At 44.6% G+C, this 16515-nt stretch overlaps 1 protein-coding gene across 1 annotated transcript in view; it reads right to left on the reverse strand.

The window, feature by feature from the left end:
• The window catches only part of PLXNA4 (plexin A4), a 429072-nt gene that overhangs the window by 400541 nt on the left and 12016 nt on the right, over positions 1 to 16515 (reverse strand). Inside the window, exon 2 of the mRNA XM_074828081.1 lies at positions 7457 to 7639. Within this exon, the coding sequence (XP_074684182.1) occupies positions 7457 to 7639 (183 nt within the window). The remainder of the gene's footprint in view (positions 1 to 7456; positions 7640 to 16515) is intronic.

The raw sequence follows: 16515 nt of genomic DNA on the forward strand, positions 1-16515 counted from the left end.
TCAGAAAGCAGAGAGGGGTACTTGAGGGAGAGACATGGAAAATTAATTGCTCCCTGCCAAAAAGCAGGCTCTAACAACTGGGAACTGCAACCTTCCTAGCAGGAAAAAAAAAAAAAAAGTTTTCTTACTGCAGTGAGATACTGCAACAAGCTAACTGCAGTGTGCTACACTGAGAAGTTGTGGCTGGAAAAGGCAAAGCAATGGAAATGAGCGGTGTGAGAGGCGAAGCATCCGCCTATGGTGATGGAGTTGGGTATTTCAGACAAGTGTCAGCTGCACCAGTTCAACAGCAGAGTCTGGATACAGGCCCTCTGATGTGGTTTAGGGCCTGGGGTTTTGCAGTAGAGGATGGATCACAGGGTGGAAGGGTCCATTCAGGCCTTGAAAATCTCCAAGAACGTAAAGTGCACAGCCTTCATGGGAAAACCGTTTCAGTGTTTGTCTGTCCTCGTGGGAAAAAATTTTTCCTTATATCCAGTTGGAAGTGCTCTTATGTTAACTTATGCCTGCTGTCTCACATCCTCCCACCACTCACATGTGAAGAGAGTGTCTCCATCTTCTCAATAACCTCCTTATAGGCATGGGAAAGTGCTGTTAGGTCCTTCCAAGCTTTCTCTTTCCCAGCTTGCATAAGTTCATTTCTCTCATCCTCTCCTCTCAGGGCAGGTTCTCCAGCTCCTGGACAATATCTTCACCCTCTCCTAAACTTGCTCTGGTTGTTCAATGTCTTTTTTGTACTGAGGGGCCTAAAACTGGGCACAGTATCTAGATATTTGTTCAAGACAATCACCTTCCCCTCAATCTACTAGCAGTGCCCCTATTTGTATAGCTGAGGATGTTTTTGGTCCCTTTTTCTGCACTGGCACACCAATGGCTCATTTGCAACTTGCTGTCTATCAGGATCCCCAAGTCCTTTTCAGGAGAGTTGCTCTCCAGCGAGGCAGTCCTCAGCCTGAATCATTTCAAGAGGTCGCTCTTTTCTAGGTGCAGGACTTCACACTTCTTAAATGAGTTCCTGTCAACCCCATAGCTCCATCCTCTCTAGGTCCCTCTGGATGGCAGCCCTGCTGCTCAACCAGGTACTCCCAACTGACCACAGCTCTGTGATGAATGGATGCACAGGGGAACCTGCTGCCCACCTAATTTGACCTTTAGCTGGTGCAAGGTGAAGCACAACAGGAAGATGCCCACCCACTCATAAGGCAGCAAGGGAAGAGACACAGCACAGCACAGGAGCCTGTGACCAGAATGCACAAGTCCTACATCTTTGATATCACCCGTGGAGACAGTATGCGATCACCCAATACTTTTAGGTGATGTCAGACTCCAGTATCACCAGCCAATGACTTTTACACCACCTCCAGTACAAATGGGTGTCACTGCCCAATGTCCACATAGATTCCCATCACCACCCATTTCAGGGCTGCCTGCTAGTACACCCAACATGAGCATCAAGTGCCAAGTACACCACAGCTACCAAAATCACAGCTTTACAAAAGCTACAGCCAGAAAACTGAACTAATCTTCAGACATCTAAGCTGGCAACGACCTCTCAAAGAGGGACCGTATATCAATGTAGGACAGTGACAACTGCAACCTTCACAGGCGTTGAATACAGATGGGAAGTGGTATCGCTCCATCACGAGTGAGTGAAGCACTTGGCCTCCCGCTGATTTAGGAAGCTGTGAGAAGAAGCCAGGGCGAATAAGCCCCTCTTGCAGTAACCAACTTCCCAGCAGGAGCAAGAGCCTCTACAGCATGTTTTCAGAGCAGTCAAGTCCACTTGCCAAACAGTTGGGGAAAAAAAATAAAGTTTAAAAAACCTGACTCTTTCAAAGCAGCAGAGGGAAGGAGAAGGAAGCCGTTTCCCTGCTGACACTCACATGGAGCTGTCAGCAGCAGAATATCCTCCAGGGAATATCAAAACCAAGCAGGATTTCTCATCTTGTGTGTATTCAGAAACCCCCTCGCCTGGAGAAACTGTGAGGATCTCTGTCTTCGCCTGCAGTTATCACAAGACTGCAAACCTGTATATGGCAAACCCAAGGCTCTCTCATTAGCTCCAGCTCCTTGGATTGGAGGTATCAGAGGAGAAAAAGCAAGACACTCCTCTCCATGTGGGTATGTCATGGTATCACCAACCCACCTAGACCTCTATCACCTGTGGGTCTCTGCCCATCTCTTGTACCCTTTTACCTTGCTTAAATATTTTTGCATGAAATACTCTATTTCATTCTTCTGTTGCCCACTCATGGCACTTAAGAGCAATCCAGCTTTGTGGAAGGACCTGACGCACTGCCAGTCCCACCAGGATTCAGCTGCTCTCTCCTGATAAATGGGATGAACCCTGCTCCGGGAAGGGATCTTGCTCCACATGTGAGGGGGCAATGACTGTAGAGAAAGGACCCATCATAGCAATCAGCAATGATAATAGAGCTGCAGGTTTGGGTGTCCTTCAGGGTTACCTTACTGAAGCAGTCCTGACACTACCATAGACCAAGGTGCATCTTCTCCAAGCCACAGGCTGGCTTCTTCAATAGCTGTCAGCAGTTCCCACCCCCTCTTTGAGGCAGGCAGGCTGGAAACAGCACTGTAGCATCCAACTAGGAGAGGTCTCAGCTGGCTGATGGGACAGGGTAGCCACAGCTACATGGCCAGAAACAGGCAGGAGCTTGTACTTTCCAATCCAATTATCTATCCAAGAAAGCCAGCCTTCCCCAATGCAACTGTGAGATGGGCCAAAATGACAATTGCAAATCTGACCTCTCAGATCTAAAAATCTCCCTATGGTGTTTTGTCACCGGATCCAAAGAAAAGGTCTCCAGGGTTCAGGGTAATCCAGAGGGTAGTTCACAAAACTGGTCGATACTGAGAATTTTCTACTAAATAGAGGTGATACCTGGTGGGAGTGCTGGCCAGATTTCAGAGCTGTCTGATCTGAATGAAAACCTTCACCCCAAATGGCAGTCCAAATCTAAAAAGCCCTTCAAAGACCTCAGACTGATGGGATTTTATGAAAAATGAAATACAGGCCACAAAGTGAAAGAATTAGTTTTTAAGCCAAATCTCTTTCTCTGCAAGGAATTTAGCATAGAAAAGGCTTTGAGTGAAATATTTTGATGGAATGAAAAAAATTGTTTCTTATGGGGAACTTCCAAATGAATGTAAATTACTACTACTCCATTTTCAAATAAACACTTCAAAATGGACAAAGAACTTTGTTTTGTTAGAAGTGCAGTTACTAGGGCTGTTCCCAGGTTGACATTTGTAAACTGAAATTGCCCTTTACACCTGCATCTACACACACAATAATAGCAGGTAAGTTGTATTTCTATGACTGGAAACTATCTGCACAAAAGTAATGACCCATAAATTAAATGCCTAGGGAAGGAATAACAAATACTGCTACGCTCCCTTAGTGATGACAGGTATTAGTGGCACATAAGCTGGCCAGACACACTAGAAAAAAAAATCCAAAACAAGCATACAAAACCATGCAAACCATCTCCATGGGTACTTTTCTAGCTTTCTCCTGCCACTGGAGTGAAGAGCTAAGCATGTAATGAGAGAGCGTGCAAAGGAAAAAAAAGCCAGTGGATTTGGGCATCTGGCTGTTTTAAGGCAAAGTGGTTTGTAGAAACACATACCCAGGAATAACTCCTATTCTCAGTGGTTTGTAGAGAGGCAAAGCAGACATTCGTTAAACTCAAGTAAGACTTTTGTATCTCCTGAAAACAATCGAGGTGCCGATTGACTTTCAGCCACGAGTTGTGTTCAAAGCACTTCCCATTGGACAGAGGAGCTCACTCTGCCAAAGCAGCCCACCAGGGCACCCTGGGGTACACTAAAGCTGTGGCAATGCTTATCAATATGGCATGGAAGCACAGGGACCACCACGGGCTGGCCAGCACAGGAGGTAATTACAGATATTGGGATCTGACCAAAGCACTGCAAGATGAAATATTTCTCATTAGAAAGTACCACAGGATCTTTAATGCCCACAAGTGGTCAGGAGCTGGTTTTCCAGCATGTCTGGTTTAGCTGTTTGATATGATCACACACCTCACAATCTTTAGTGCATTAATTTTCTCCAACGCTTCTTTGAGCAAGCAAAATATTTCCTACTCTTTGCAGGAGAGAAAATGAGGTACGGAGGCAAACCAGAAGTTTCTGGTAGAGCAAAGAACTGAACCCAGCTGTCTCCCAACCCACTCATCCTGAGCCACCCTTCTCCATCCCCAAGACACCACCAGCACACATCAGGCCTTTAATCCAAGGGTGCTGGTTTCTATACACGAGATAGGGACAAGGGGAATTTTTCTTTTCTGTAGCTCTGCATTTTTATCCTATTTATATCTTCATTCTGCAGGGCCAAGCTGTGCGGTGGACAAGCCAGCAGAATTGGAGGGCACATTTCTACAGTGCATTATTCAGTGCCTTCCCCTTGGTCTGCACATGTAGCTATGTGAATGAGCGAAGGTTGCAAAATGTATTTTGCCTGGGGCAGTGAAATAGCTGAGGCCAACCTTGTCATTCTGTTTCACTCACTCTTTTCCTACCCTATCTCTATCTTGGTTTTTCCTTTTCTTTCTCTCTTTGTTGTCTTGGTTACATGGGCAGATTCCTGATATGCTGCTAGTTTTCATTTTAATGATATGTTCCTGTAAAGCACAATATTTTACTTCAGTTGTGTGTGCCACTGGATAAATTCCTTTGACATATGTGACATTTGTATATCAACTAACAGATATTGCTTTATGACTGTGGGTATTTTGCAGAGTATTATGGATTGCATACATCAAAATCTGATGTACAGTCTGCCACTTTCATATAAAAACACACACTCAGAGAAAAAGACTGAAACTGCAGCAAAAAGAAGGAAAGTTTCTCCAAAACCATCTTGTAATTACTTGCAGCGAGTCTTCCAACAACTGAGGAGATTCTGCTATCTTGAAGATAATCTCATAACTCCTCTCTTCATGCTATCCAAAATACTACTCTGTAGCTTGACCAAGTAGCTGCACTGCACCAGGAGAAACAGGAACCAGCAAGCAGAAAAAAAACAAAGACAGCTCCTGTGCTTTGCCCACTGGTACATGGAGTTTCATTTAATCCTTCAAAGCTTATTCCAATTTACCCATAGTCATTTTTTTAAAAAATCATAAATCAAACTTCATGCTAATGTCATGGATTACGCTGGAGTTGCAATACCAATGCAGTATTTCACTTGCTTCCTATTCAAAAGCACCTGATTGATGAGCCAAGATGGAAAACAAAGCTTCAAAAGGCCCATGAAGTCTTGGCAGGGGAAGTGTCAAGTGAAATCCTGAGTGCCAAACTGGCCTTGTGTGGTACCCAGAGGGTAAAACAGGCTGGTGTCCTGAGCTCAGATAGCCTCAGGGGCCATAGATGAGGGCAGTGCATGGAGGAGAGCCAGTGACTGCAAAAGTCATAGCAAGGATGAGGCTGAACCTGCAGGAACTGAAGGTTTCCAGGAGCCTGGATCAACTGGTCCAAAACCACCACACATGTTCAGGGGAGCCCCGTTTTGCTTTGCATTCTGCCTCTCTGGTGGAAACTTATTCAGCTGAGGAAGATTTCATCCCAAGACTCCAGCTCTGCTCTGATACATGGACCCAACGCAATAACTACCGCAGGCAGAATATTCAGCACATTAGGAAAATGGGAATAAAAAGGAAGCTTTCTCAAATTACATCAGCCAGTTCAGCTCTCCTCTTCTCATTCTTTACCCTATAAGGCTGTCCCCACTCTCAACCACACTCCGTAAAGCACTAAAAGCTTTCTCTCTTATTTTCCCCTATTAAAAGGGATCAGATCTTGGGTTCTGCAATGCGACCTGCAAAAGCAAAGACAGAGCTATGTCTGAGTTTGCTTCTCCTGAAGCCAAAAGAAAAACCAAAAACTTGCGAGTGCAGGGAAGCAGCAGTCATTCTTAACTGTTTAGGTCTTTTGGATATTTACCATTCAGATCTCAGCTACCCCATTTTTCCCCCCAAGAGACTGACTGGAGAACTAAACAGTTTATTATGATATCACAGATGACAGGGAAGCAAAACCTAATTAGTCAGGGGAGGAGATTATTTTTATTACAACTGCTTAAAAAACAATTTGGCTCCTTTTCCACATGCCTGAATAGACTGTTAAAAAAAAAAATAATTCTCTTGTCAAAAGCATCAGCAGCTTCTCCTCTGTTGAACAAAGCCAGAGACATTTGCCAGTGGGCAAGATCCTGTTCCCCTTGCTCCTTCAGCACAGGGGCAACGCCATCTGAATTTACAACCCTGACTTCTTTTTTTAAGTGAAGAAACGGGTAGAGGAACAAAACCAGAGTTTTCAGAGCTTCTTTAAGTATCTGTGAACAAATTACTCCCTGCCTTCCCCCTGCATGCTCTGTCCATCCTATACACAAGCCATAGTGGGTCACCTTTTCATAGCATCATCCTCTCCCCAGGTTGGAAGCTTTTATTTGCAAAAATAATTCAAAGAGGAATCAACAACAATCCAACCCCCAAGACTCTGCCCAACCTCCTTTCCCAGCTTCTCGCCCATCTCCATTATTATGGCAAAAACACAATCTCCTTGCACATACAATATTTTGCAACACTCCTGGGCTGAGCATTCAGACAAATGTTGTCAGATGGGCACAGAGGGGTTAAAATGGAGACAGTGCCCATCCTTAGCATGAGAAGGTCACTTTTAATACCTCTTTTTGCCTTGAGAAAACCACAGGTAGATGATTCCCAGCTTCCACCTCTCAAGTCTCTCTACTAATGCCTTACATGGCAAACTACAGAGCTACAGCCATGCAACAGGCATATTTTTAGTGAGCATGCACAGTGAGGAACATAAATACACGCCTTATTGTATTTGGGTTTCTGTGGCGTCAACCATAAACATAATGCTCATTATCGTTCAAGACACAGCTTTCTTTTGATGAAAACGCTCTTCCTTCAGTACAAGCACCCAGACTGACCTAAACAGAGCAACCGCTAATCCCATGCTGGGCTCGTGGTGAAATCAGAGTCCGGTCACATTGCTCTGAAGAAATACGTCCAGAGCATTTCTTAACAAACTTCAGCCACAGTCATTTTTTTTTTTTCCAGCAAGCATAGATACCCTGTGATCAACTACTTAATTAGAGATGGTCTGAACACAAAAAAAAAGTGTTGGATGTAAACTGCATCAAGCCCATCTGTGGCTGGGTCTGTGGTTTGACTTCAGAAACATTCATTTGCCTATGAACAACAATTTGGAAGAAGGATTTTATCCTTTCTCACATCAGACTCAAGGGTGAAACACAGTTTTTTGCCAACCAGAACATTTTCTATCCTCAAAATAGGTGATGCACCTTAGGATTGCACTCACGCTCAACGCAACACTGCAATTCTCCAGAAGAACATGAAAATCTGAGTTAGAGGACCACATTAGGTCTTACCTTCTTGAGCTTCCCACTCTTGGTGCCCACAAAAGCCAGGGAGTGGTTCTTGTAGACGTAGGCAATCACAGATGTCATTCTGTCTCCATCCTCAGTGAAAATGGGGAGCCCTCGCACCATGGACGATACTCCCAAGGGGGCATTCATATCCAAGCCACAGAAATTGTCATCAATTGTTAACAGCTATAAATGAAAAGAAAAAGAGTGTAAAAAATGAAGCCACTGATTCTTTAGCCATTTGGGAAGTATCCAGGCAAGCAGGGACACCGTTGTATAACATGCCTATAATTTATGCAGGCTGACAAATCAGTGACAAAGGCAGGACCGGAGAAATACAGAGGTGGAAAAAATTTGTCCAAAGTTGCATGATGAGTAACAGACAGAAAGAGAACTGGAAACTTGAGTCTCTTGAATGACAGCCCAGCAGGATACATTACGTTAAGCCTTTTTCCTACTGCTTTACCAGTCAGTTTTACCAGTTAAGACCTAGCAATCAAAGACAAAGTCTGCTGAAAATGTTTTAAACATATCCAGTTCTGTCAAAAAAACGTATGCACATCATTCCCATGGGATCCAGAATAAGAACCACTGAGCTAGATCTGTACTGGTAAATAAAATAGACCCTGGCCTGCCCTTTGGCCCTGAGACCCAATAGTAAGGTTCACGTCCTTGAAACCTAAATAACCACTCCCCTCCCACCTCCAAACCCTGTAGCATCACTCACACTACATCTTGGGAATTATATTCCCCCAAGGCATGTCCACGCATTGTCTGGGAGAGAGCTGGTCAGCCCAGGCCAAATCTGCAGTAGGGATCATGCTAAGGTTTAAACGCTATAGATGGTGACTGCACACACTCCCCATTCCTGGGATTAGTGTAATCATGTAGTCCTGTGTCCTTCTCTTACACTGTTTGTCCTGGGCACTTCATCCTCCTGGGTCTCCATTTCATCCTCATGAAATGGAGATTATCCACACTGATCCATGTTACTGGAGTCCTGTAACTCACTGAAGTTCTTTGAAGAGGAGGGAAGGTTTCACAGCTATTATGGGAGCTTTCCAGTGTTTGTTGGACATACCCATGAATTCCTAACAACCAGAGAAAAGACCCTGTTCATCAGTGCTGATGCCTAAGCTTTAACACCTATTGCATTTGAACTCAACAGGCATGTCATCAGACAGATGCTCCACTGGGATACTTGTGTATGGATACACGTAGTGTCTAGTCACCTTCAGAAATAACCCTCAAGGGTATTTCTTTGGGCTTCAGGGAGTTACAGAAGTGCAGCAGCAGAACAGTACAGACAACTCTTCTACCTTAAGCACCATCTGGACAGTAGGTGAAGCTAATACAGGTTGCCAATGTGATGATCTCCACAGAATAAGCCAAATAAAGACGAAGCTCCAAATATCACAGCACGCAATTGCCAAAGCAGTTAGACTTTATTAACTTCACTGGGACCACTCACAGATTTGAAGTTAAGCATCCGCTTAAAATGGTTTGCTGGACTAAGGCCTAGAAACGCAATAATTAATTGTACAGGAAGATTTGCCTAGTTTTCATATATCAGTAATAAAGGACCATGACAATTTTCTTTGTCTGAGCTCACATCTTCCTGGAAGCATGGCTAGAATATGTGCTGCTCTTTACTTCGGTTCACAAGCAGTAAAAGCCTAATAGTTGATTCATTTTATCCTCACCCAGCAATTACAGGGAATAATTACAGATGGTTTTACTGAATGGAAGAATAATTTGTCCTAAATGTATTTATAAACACATAAAACCTATGAGGGATTCAAACAGCCATTAGTAAAGAACAGCTAGCCTGAGCTCTGGCCTGCAAGAGTCATTAGTGTTTGTGGATTGCCCTTTCAGATCTAAAACACCAGCTCAAAGAGCAATTATAGATCAGATCAACAGCCTCCATGAGCAGCAGACAGGATGCTGCTAGTCTGCAATGCCTGCACAAAGTCTAAGAGAAATCTGCATCCCAGATTCAAAGGCCAAATTCATCTGAGGTCTAGTACCACCAAGCTGATGACCACACTTCAGAGAGGGAGGACACCCCTGCTCACAGCATGACTTGCAAAAACTGTTTCCGTGGATAATGAGAACACGCACAGCTTCATTAGATAGGTCAGGATGGAAAAACTGCGATTTGATTACTCAGGAAGTACAAGCGTGTTTGAAGCAGCGACGCTACCCAGATCTTTCTGCGAGACGTGAGACACTGACTGTCAGAGATGAGCTAAAAAGAGGAGCGGTGTGTTGGTCTGATGCAGCATGAGAAGCCTTCTGTTCACTTCTCTCGCTATCCGACACCTGGTGTGGGAGCCATCTCCCCTAGCTTTAGCCATGTGAAATCTTAGTAAATTGCCTACAGTGATCACCTAAACTACCTCAATAATCAACAGAGAAGAGGAGGTATGTCAGAGAACAAGCCATCCAGACAAACTTGTAATGCACTGGATCACCTTCTGATAGAGTCAGCTGATTGCAAAAGGACTCCAGATGATTCATTCAGCCTAAGCATCTAACACGAAGACATATCATGCTTTGAACAGGAGGCTGGACTACATGAGCTCTTGAGGTCCCTTCCAACCTGAACTGTCCTATGGATGTAAGCTCTGAGAAGAATTCAAGTCTTGAAGTCAGGCCCAGTTTGACCTGAAACTCTTAAGCTCTCAAATGAATATGATACATGTCTAAAGGCTGTTATAAAACTTGTATGTGTCTCACTCAAACTGATGGCCTGACAAGCTGAGAGAAGAATCATTTCAGACTGAAAGCAAGAAATTCACAAACCTTCTACAAATGGCAGAAAGAGGGGCAAGGAAAGAAAGTCCTGCTTTATCATGGTTTTAAAGGAAAACAAGAAATAGGAAACTGCTTTCTTCACCACCAAGAGGATAAAAAGCTTAATGGTGCCAGCAGACATCTTACCTAGGGTGCAGTGTATGAAGCTCCATCTCAAACAACAGGAAATTACACCAACGAGCAGTGAAATGGTAGCAATCAAGCAGAGATGGCACAGTCGGAGGCATCCTCCTTGGTGCAACACAGCCTCCCACACGCTCCCCTCTCTGTAGCACGGCCAAAACCAAGTACTCCAGCTGAAGTACTTGGAGACCAGAAAGGACCCTTGCAATCATTTGGTCTGCCTTCCTGCATGACCCAGGACCTCAAATCTCAGGCAGGATCTGCCTGTGCTGTTTTTCAGGGAGGTACAAGCTACTTCTCTTTGCTTCCCCAGGCAAGTCTAAGACTATATGGATGTAAGGATATAGCACTGAGCCCTCTGTAACACACTCTATCAGCAGCCAGAATGTGTTAGCTAGAATATATGATTGCTGTAGATGCATATCAAAGCTCACATTGCCAGAGTAAGCTCTCATCCTCCTGCAAAACCCTAAGAGGATATAGACTGAGATCCCAGCATCAAGCACAATAACCTGTGGCTGATCTGCAGCACATCTCCAACCTGTTGAGACTTAATTAATCCAATTGCCACAGGTTAGTTCCTCCTCCTTCAGATTGGGCCCAGCTCCAGCTGAACTCAGATCTACCCTTAATGGGGCTGATATCATGGTATTCCCCCATACAGACACAAAACTAAATTTCCCTGAGATTATTTACAGAAGGACACATCCTTACAAAATAGAGACAGACTTTTTAGTAGGGCCTGTAGCAATAGGACAATGGGTAATGGTTTTAAACTAAAAGAATGACATAGTGCTTAGGGATATGGTAGAGTTGAGAATGGTCAGTGTTAGGTTAATGGTTGGACTAGATGATCTTCAAGGTCTTTTTCAACCGAGATGATTCTGTGATTCTGTGAATGTAGGTTCAGTCTACATATAAGGAAGATATTTTTTATGATAAGGGTGGTGAAACACTGGAATAGTTGCCCAGAGCGGCTGTAGATACCCCACCCCTGGAAACATTCAAGGTCAGGCTGGACAGGACTCTAAGCAACCTAATCTAGTTGAAGATGTCCCTGCTCATTGCAGGGGGGTTGGACTAGATGACCTTTAAAGGTCCCTTCCAACCCATTTTATGGTTCAAGCACCAGGGCAAGGTTGAAGAGTGAAATCAGCACTTTCTCTTACATGACCCAGTTCAGATGAGATCTGGGACCATCACAGCACACCATAGCCTCTGAGACATGCAAAGTGCTGTGTGAGGACAGATAAGGCCATGATGTTCACTCACACACTGTTACGTGGGTGCCAGAGAAGCAATTGCAGAGTTGTGATTTGCAGTGCAGACAACTGTCCCCCAAGAATAGGAGCAAGGCCAGCAAACCACACACCACATGAAAACTATTTTCATTTAACATATTTGGGTTATTTCCTCTGGGGATCATCTGCAAAAAATGCCAGCAAGCAAAACCCTACAAATAAACATCACCCGGCTTCTGTGCAGCTGTGGCTCTCAGCTGCACACACGCCTTTGTAAAGGCAGAAATACAGTCATCTTCTTCAGCAAAGAGAAGCACGTAAGGAAGTTTAGATTTATGATGAAAGGGTCAGGACTTGCAAGCATAGGTTTATTTTCAATTCCAGACACTCCTAGCAGCAATATAAAGTAGCCACGTTAAACTCTCTGGAGCTTCTCTGCTTGGCAATTTCACGTTAACGACTTTCCAGAATGAAAGCGGAGGTGAGGACATGAATTCACTCTGCTTGCAACACTGCTGCCACACCAGCTGGGATATCAGGGAGGGGCAAAGGGAAGATCTGAAGAGGCAGGAATAGGATCAGCGTTTCTTGCATCCTGAGCAGTTAAAATCTAACCCAGAAATTCATGGCACAGTCTGTAGGTAACTTGGAAGGGAAGGGGGGCCTTGTGGTTGAGATGCTGGACTGGAGTCAAACAGTTCATCATCCCACACCAGGTTCCCACCTGCAAAAGAGGCAATATTACTCACCACCCTTCTGCCCCAGGAAAGCTGGTAAACACAGGTTTACAAGGTGCTCTACATATCCGAAATATCTTCATGTGAGAATGGTTGGCAGCTCCCAGAGCATAAATGCCTTCCCAAGTCCCACCAGCTGCCTCTCCATCTTGGGCTGATATGCAGGGGGGAGCCACCTGGTAAGAGGCCACAGTCTGTTCCTGCCACCACTCCCTGCATTGGCAACCAGAGGGTTCATCTCCAGCCGTGACATCGTGGCCAAGAGTCACCAGTGAAATAGGAAGGATGTGCAAAAGAATGGGCCTGATTTACAGGAGGGTTCTGGCAGGCATTTGCCTTCTCCAGGATTAAGCCTATCAAATAAATAATTAATACATCCAAGCCCTCCTGCAGAGGATGGTTTTACAAGGCTGGTGCTGGCTCAGTCCCCTAGGGATTTGCTGAGCCCCAAAACCCCCCAAACTCAGCAGAAGGGTTAGAGCTCCAATTACACCACCTCCTTCCCTGTCCTCATTTGATTCCCCAGCAGAAGTGGGCACTTTGGCATTGCACGAATGGCTGAAGCACCAGATATTAGTGGGACAGTGTAAACAGTGCTCATAATAAACTGCAACTGTCCCTTAAACATCTGCTTTAGCTATTTGCCTCTGAATCAACCCCTAATAATCAAATACAGCCTAATCCATATTTTGGGAAAAGGCTCGATAAAGGATTAGCTGTCCCTCATTCCTCCTTGCTTTCACTCTGGCAAAATCTTCCTCCCCAATCAAAGCACTGAGGCCTTTTTCCAGATATCTCAGCAGGCTCCAAAGCAGTTCCACAGACTCACTGGGGATAAAGGCTGTCCCAACAGCCAAGTCTCACTTTTGATTTACAGCTAATACCTAACAGCCCTGTCTTCATATGGTGGCAGGTACTTGGCTTCTCACTCTTGTTATCTTAGGCTTGGCTACACCAGACAATTGAGGGAATTCATACATTACGGCGGTCTGTGCTGCCAGCAGGGCCAGGGAGCCAACAGCAATAAGAAATCAACAGTCATGTGCATCTGAGTCTTTGCAAGGAGATATCCAAGGTCTTTTCCATCACGTCACTGCAAGATATTGTTTTCTTCCTGACTGCAAGGACTGAGTGAGGGTGAGGATGGGCATGTATCCCATTCAATAGGATATTTAACAATCTAGAGAGATAGAAGTCCTAGGAAAATCCATCACCGGGAACTTCACAGTACCTGAAGAGATACAAGCTAGGAAATTTAGGGTCTAGATCACCTGGTGCAGGGATGAATCATAAATTCCCACCCAGCAGAGCTGCAAATGATGGAAACCATCTCCCTGCAAACCACAGGTCTTTAAACTCCAACAGCAGCAGCATGGTACTCAAGGCTTGTACTTCTCTGGTTTGCCTGTGCATGTCCTCTTGATGGTATCAGCATGGGCTTCACTGTTTGGTGATCTGATTAGACATTGGTTTGCCCTACCCCTGGCATTAGTACCTTCCCTTCCTTAAGCTGGATTGTCTCTGCCTCTGACCCGCATTATCTCTGCTTCCAGCCATACTGCCTCTGAGTCTTTCTTCTGACTCCTCTGAGACCAGTGGACTTTGGTTCATCTGACCTCCTCCCCACATCTGTGCTGTGAACTTCAGCAGAAATATCACATTTCAACCCATTGCCTGTGTCGAGCTATGAGGTCCTAGTGCAGGACGGAGACAGCTCCTCTGACTTTCACCTCATGCCACATCACTCACATAATTTGGTGCCTGTTACTGCCCTCCTCATCATACACATTCCTGACAGTGGGTCAGGAAAAGGCTGCGGGCTTGCGCCCTGAGCATCAACAGCTGTAGACCTTTGTCATCTGCAATTCAATGCTACGGGGAAATTTTGTGGACAAAGAGATGGGAACCCTGGGTCACCAACCAACGATAGCATAGATCACCAACCAACCCACTCTTCAGCGGTTAGCCTGCAGTCTAATGACATACAAAAATATCCAGTACTGTTTCCCCAGGGTGCTCTGTGATATAATGGAGGCTGGATAAAGAGCCAGCATTTGGAAATACATTATAATTGCACGCTGCTTTTCACTTGTGCAACCACAGCAATGGTTACCATGCAATTACATGTCACCATATACAAATGACAGTGTAGTTACAGTAACTTTACCAATTACAGGGAAATTGCACCCACTATGCTAAGAGGTTTTCATTCAAACATAATTCAGGAACGCAAGAACAGGGGGGAAAGTTACTCAAATTGACTAGAACTGGTACAGGCGTTTGGTTTTTAGGTCTGTAGTTTAAGCATCAGTTCAAGGACTGGTGTCAAGTTTCCAGAGTGCTGCAGAATCTTAATGTAGTACAGACTTTTTATGCCTGCATTTATGTTCCTGCTATGCTGTGAGCGTAAGGCTTCCCAACAGTCTGTACCATGTACCTCCACATCATAAAATTTGCAATTTCCTGAAGAGGAGGCTGCCTTTCTTACAGAGACCCACAGGTTTCTTTAGTCTTCAGGCCTTTTGCTCAGCAGATCTGGGTGGTTATTAGTAAGAAGTAATTATTGCTATAAATTCAGCATCACCTAAGTCCTGACTTTCTGAATGATTAGTGCGCCAAAAGATGTGTACACTGGTCATCGGTTAGTGAACCCCTAAAAATTTTCTAGACCCCAATATTAAAAAATTTAACCAATAATAACAGTAAGTTTGCTTTTCTTATTTCCTTCTGTAGACCCTGGAGATGCAGACCACAGCTTTCAGGGTCTGTTGACTCTGTCAGCTAGTGAGAAGCAACTGCAGATGGTTTTCAGACCATGGCTTGTTCTCAAATTCTTGTTCCCACTTCTGCTATGCACGTTGCCTTACTACTGGCATGGGACTGGTCAGCAGCAGCATTTCCGCTCTGGAAGCAGCACTGGGCTACCAGAGAGAAACAGTTCATGCCCCCATGAAGGAAAATCCAAGACTGATTATCCAGAGAAGCACATCATAGATAACAAAGTGTGCAATACTGTCCTCAGCAAAACAACTTACTGGCTTCTTGGTCACTTGCACCGAAGACACTCCTACCATTACAAGTGACTATGCAATTAAGGATCCAGCCTGAAACACCAGCAGGTTAACGAATCTATGTTTCTGGCAGATGGTGTACTGATACCAGCTTCACTGTGTCCCTCGGCTCCTATGTCAACTTCACTTCCAAGCGTCTGCCAGGAGAAACAATCACACGACATCAAGATAAACAAGACAAGGTGCAAAACAGACTCAGATACCTGGAAACATTTTTCAATGGGATATTTACACTCTCTGTGTTTGGATATTGTAACTTCAGTGATATTTCAAGCACCTTGGTTAGACCCCAAGAGTCTGATGTAGGCAGGGAAGAGGCACAGTACCTCCAGCAGCAATGCAGAGTGTCAGACTGAGATACTACAAACACTCCCATTTGTGGAGGTCTTCACATCCCACATCCCAAACACCATCGTTGTGTCAGCCAAATGTCCCTTTTGCATATATCATTTCCATCCCCTCAAAAAAACCTTCCGTCATTACAATTCAAAATCTCAGCATTAGCACACCAAACCATGCAGCTGGGGTGCAAAACAGATCCCTGAGGTGTGTGGTCACTGAGGTTCATCCCCTCAGAGGTGGCAACTGTACCTACAAACAAGCAGGTTGGATGGGACCTGAAGAGCAGCGAGTGTGATTGTAAAAGGAAGCTGAGTTCTGCAGTCCTATAAACTTCCCCTTGCTGTCTCAGAGGCTGGAGGATCTTGTGGATAAGGCACTGAAGGATAAACAGAGGAATATGATCTCTGTGGCTCTCAGCTCAGTGCTTTTCATGAGCTTTAAAAAATTCACTTAAAATTTTTCACACCCCAAAAAAAAGACATTATTGAGTGTGGAGACTCTGCCTTTGAAACTGCCATGGTCTATTGGGTATATAAGCCTTTAGGGATTTTTCAAAAGTGAAGTATTGATCAAATAAGCTGCTAGAGCTCTTCTGTAAGAACATATTCCATCAGCAAAGCTGTGTTACGCACCTGAAACACAGTAGCACTGACTTCCCCTGGTGCTGCTGTAGCTGAGATGGGGAGTAAGAGTCCCAGAGAGAGAAAATCTTAAGTGAAAAGGGTGTT

This window comes from Strix aluco, chromosome 5, assembly GCF_031877795.1.
Source record: "Strix aluco isolate bStrAlu1 chromosome 5, bStrAlu1.hap1, whole genome shotgun sequence".
Taxonomy (NCBI): domain Eukaryota; kingdom Metazoa; phylum Chordata; class Aves; order Strigiformes; family Strigidae; genus Strix; species Strix aluco.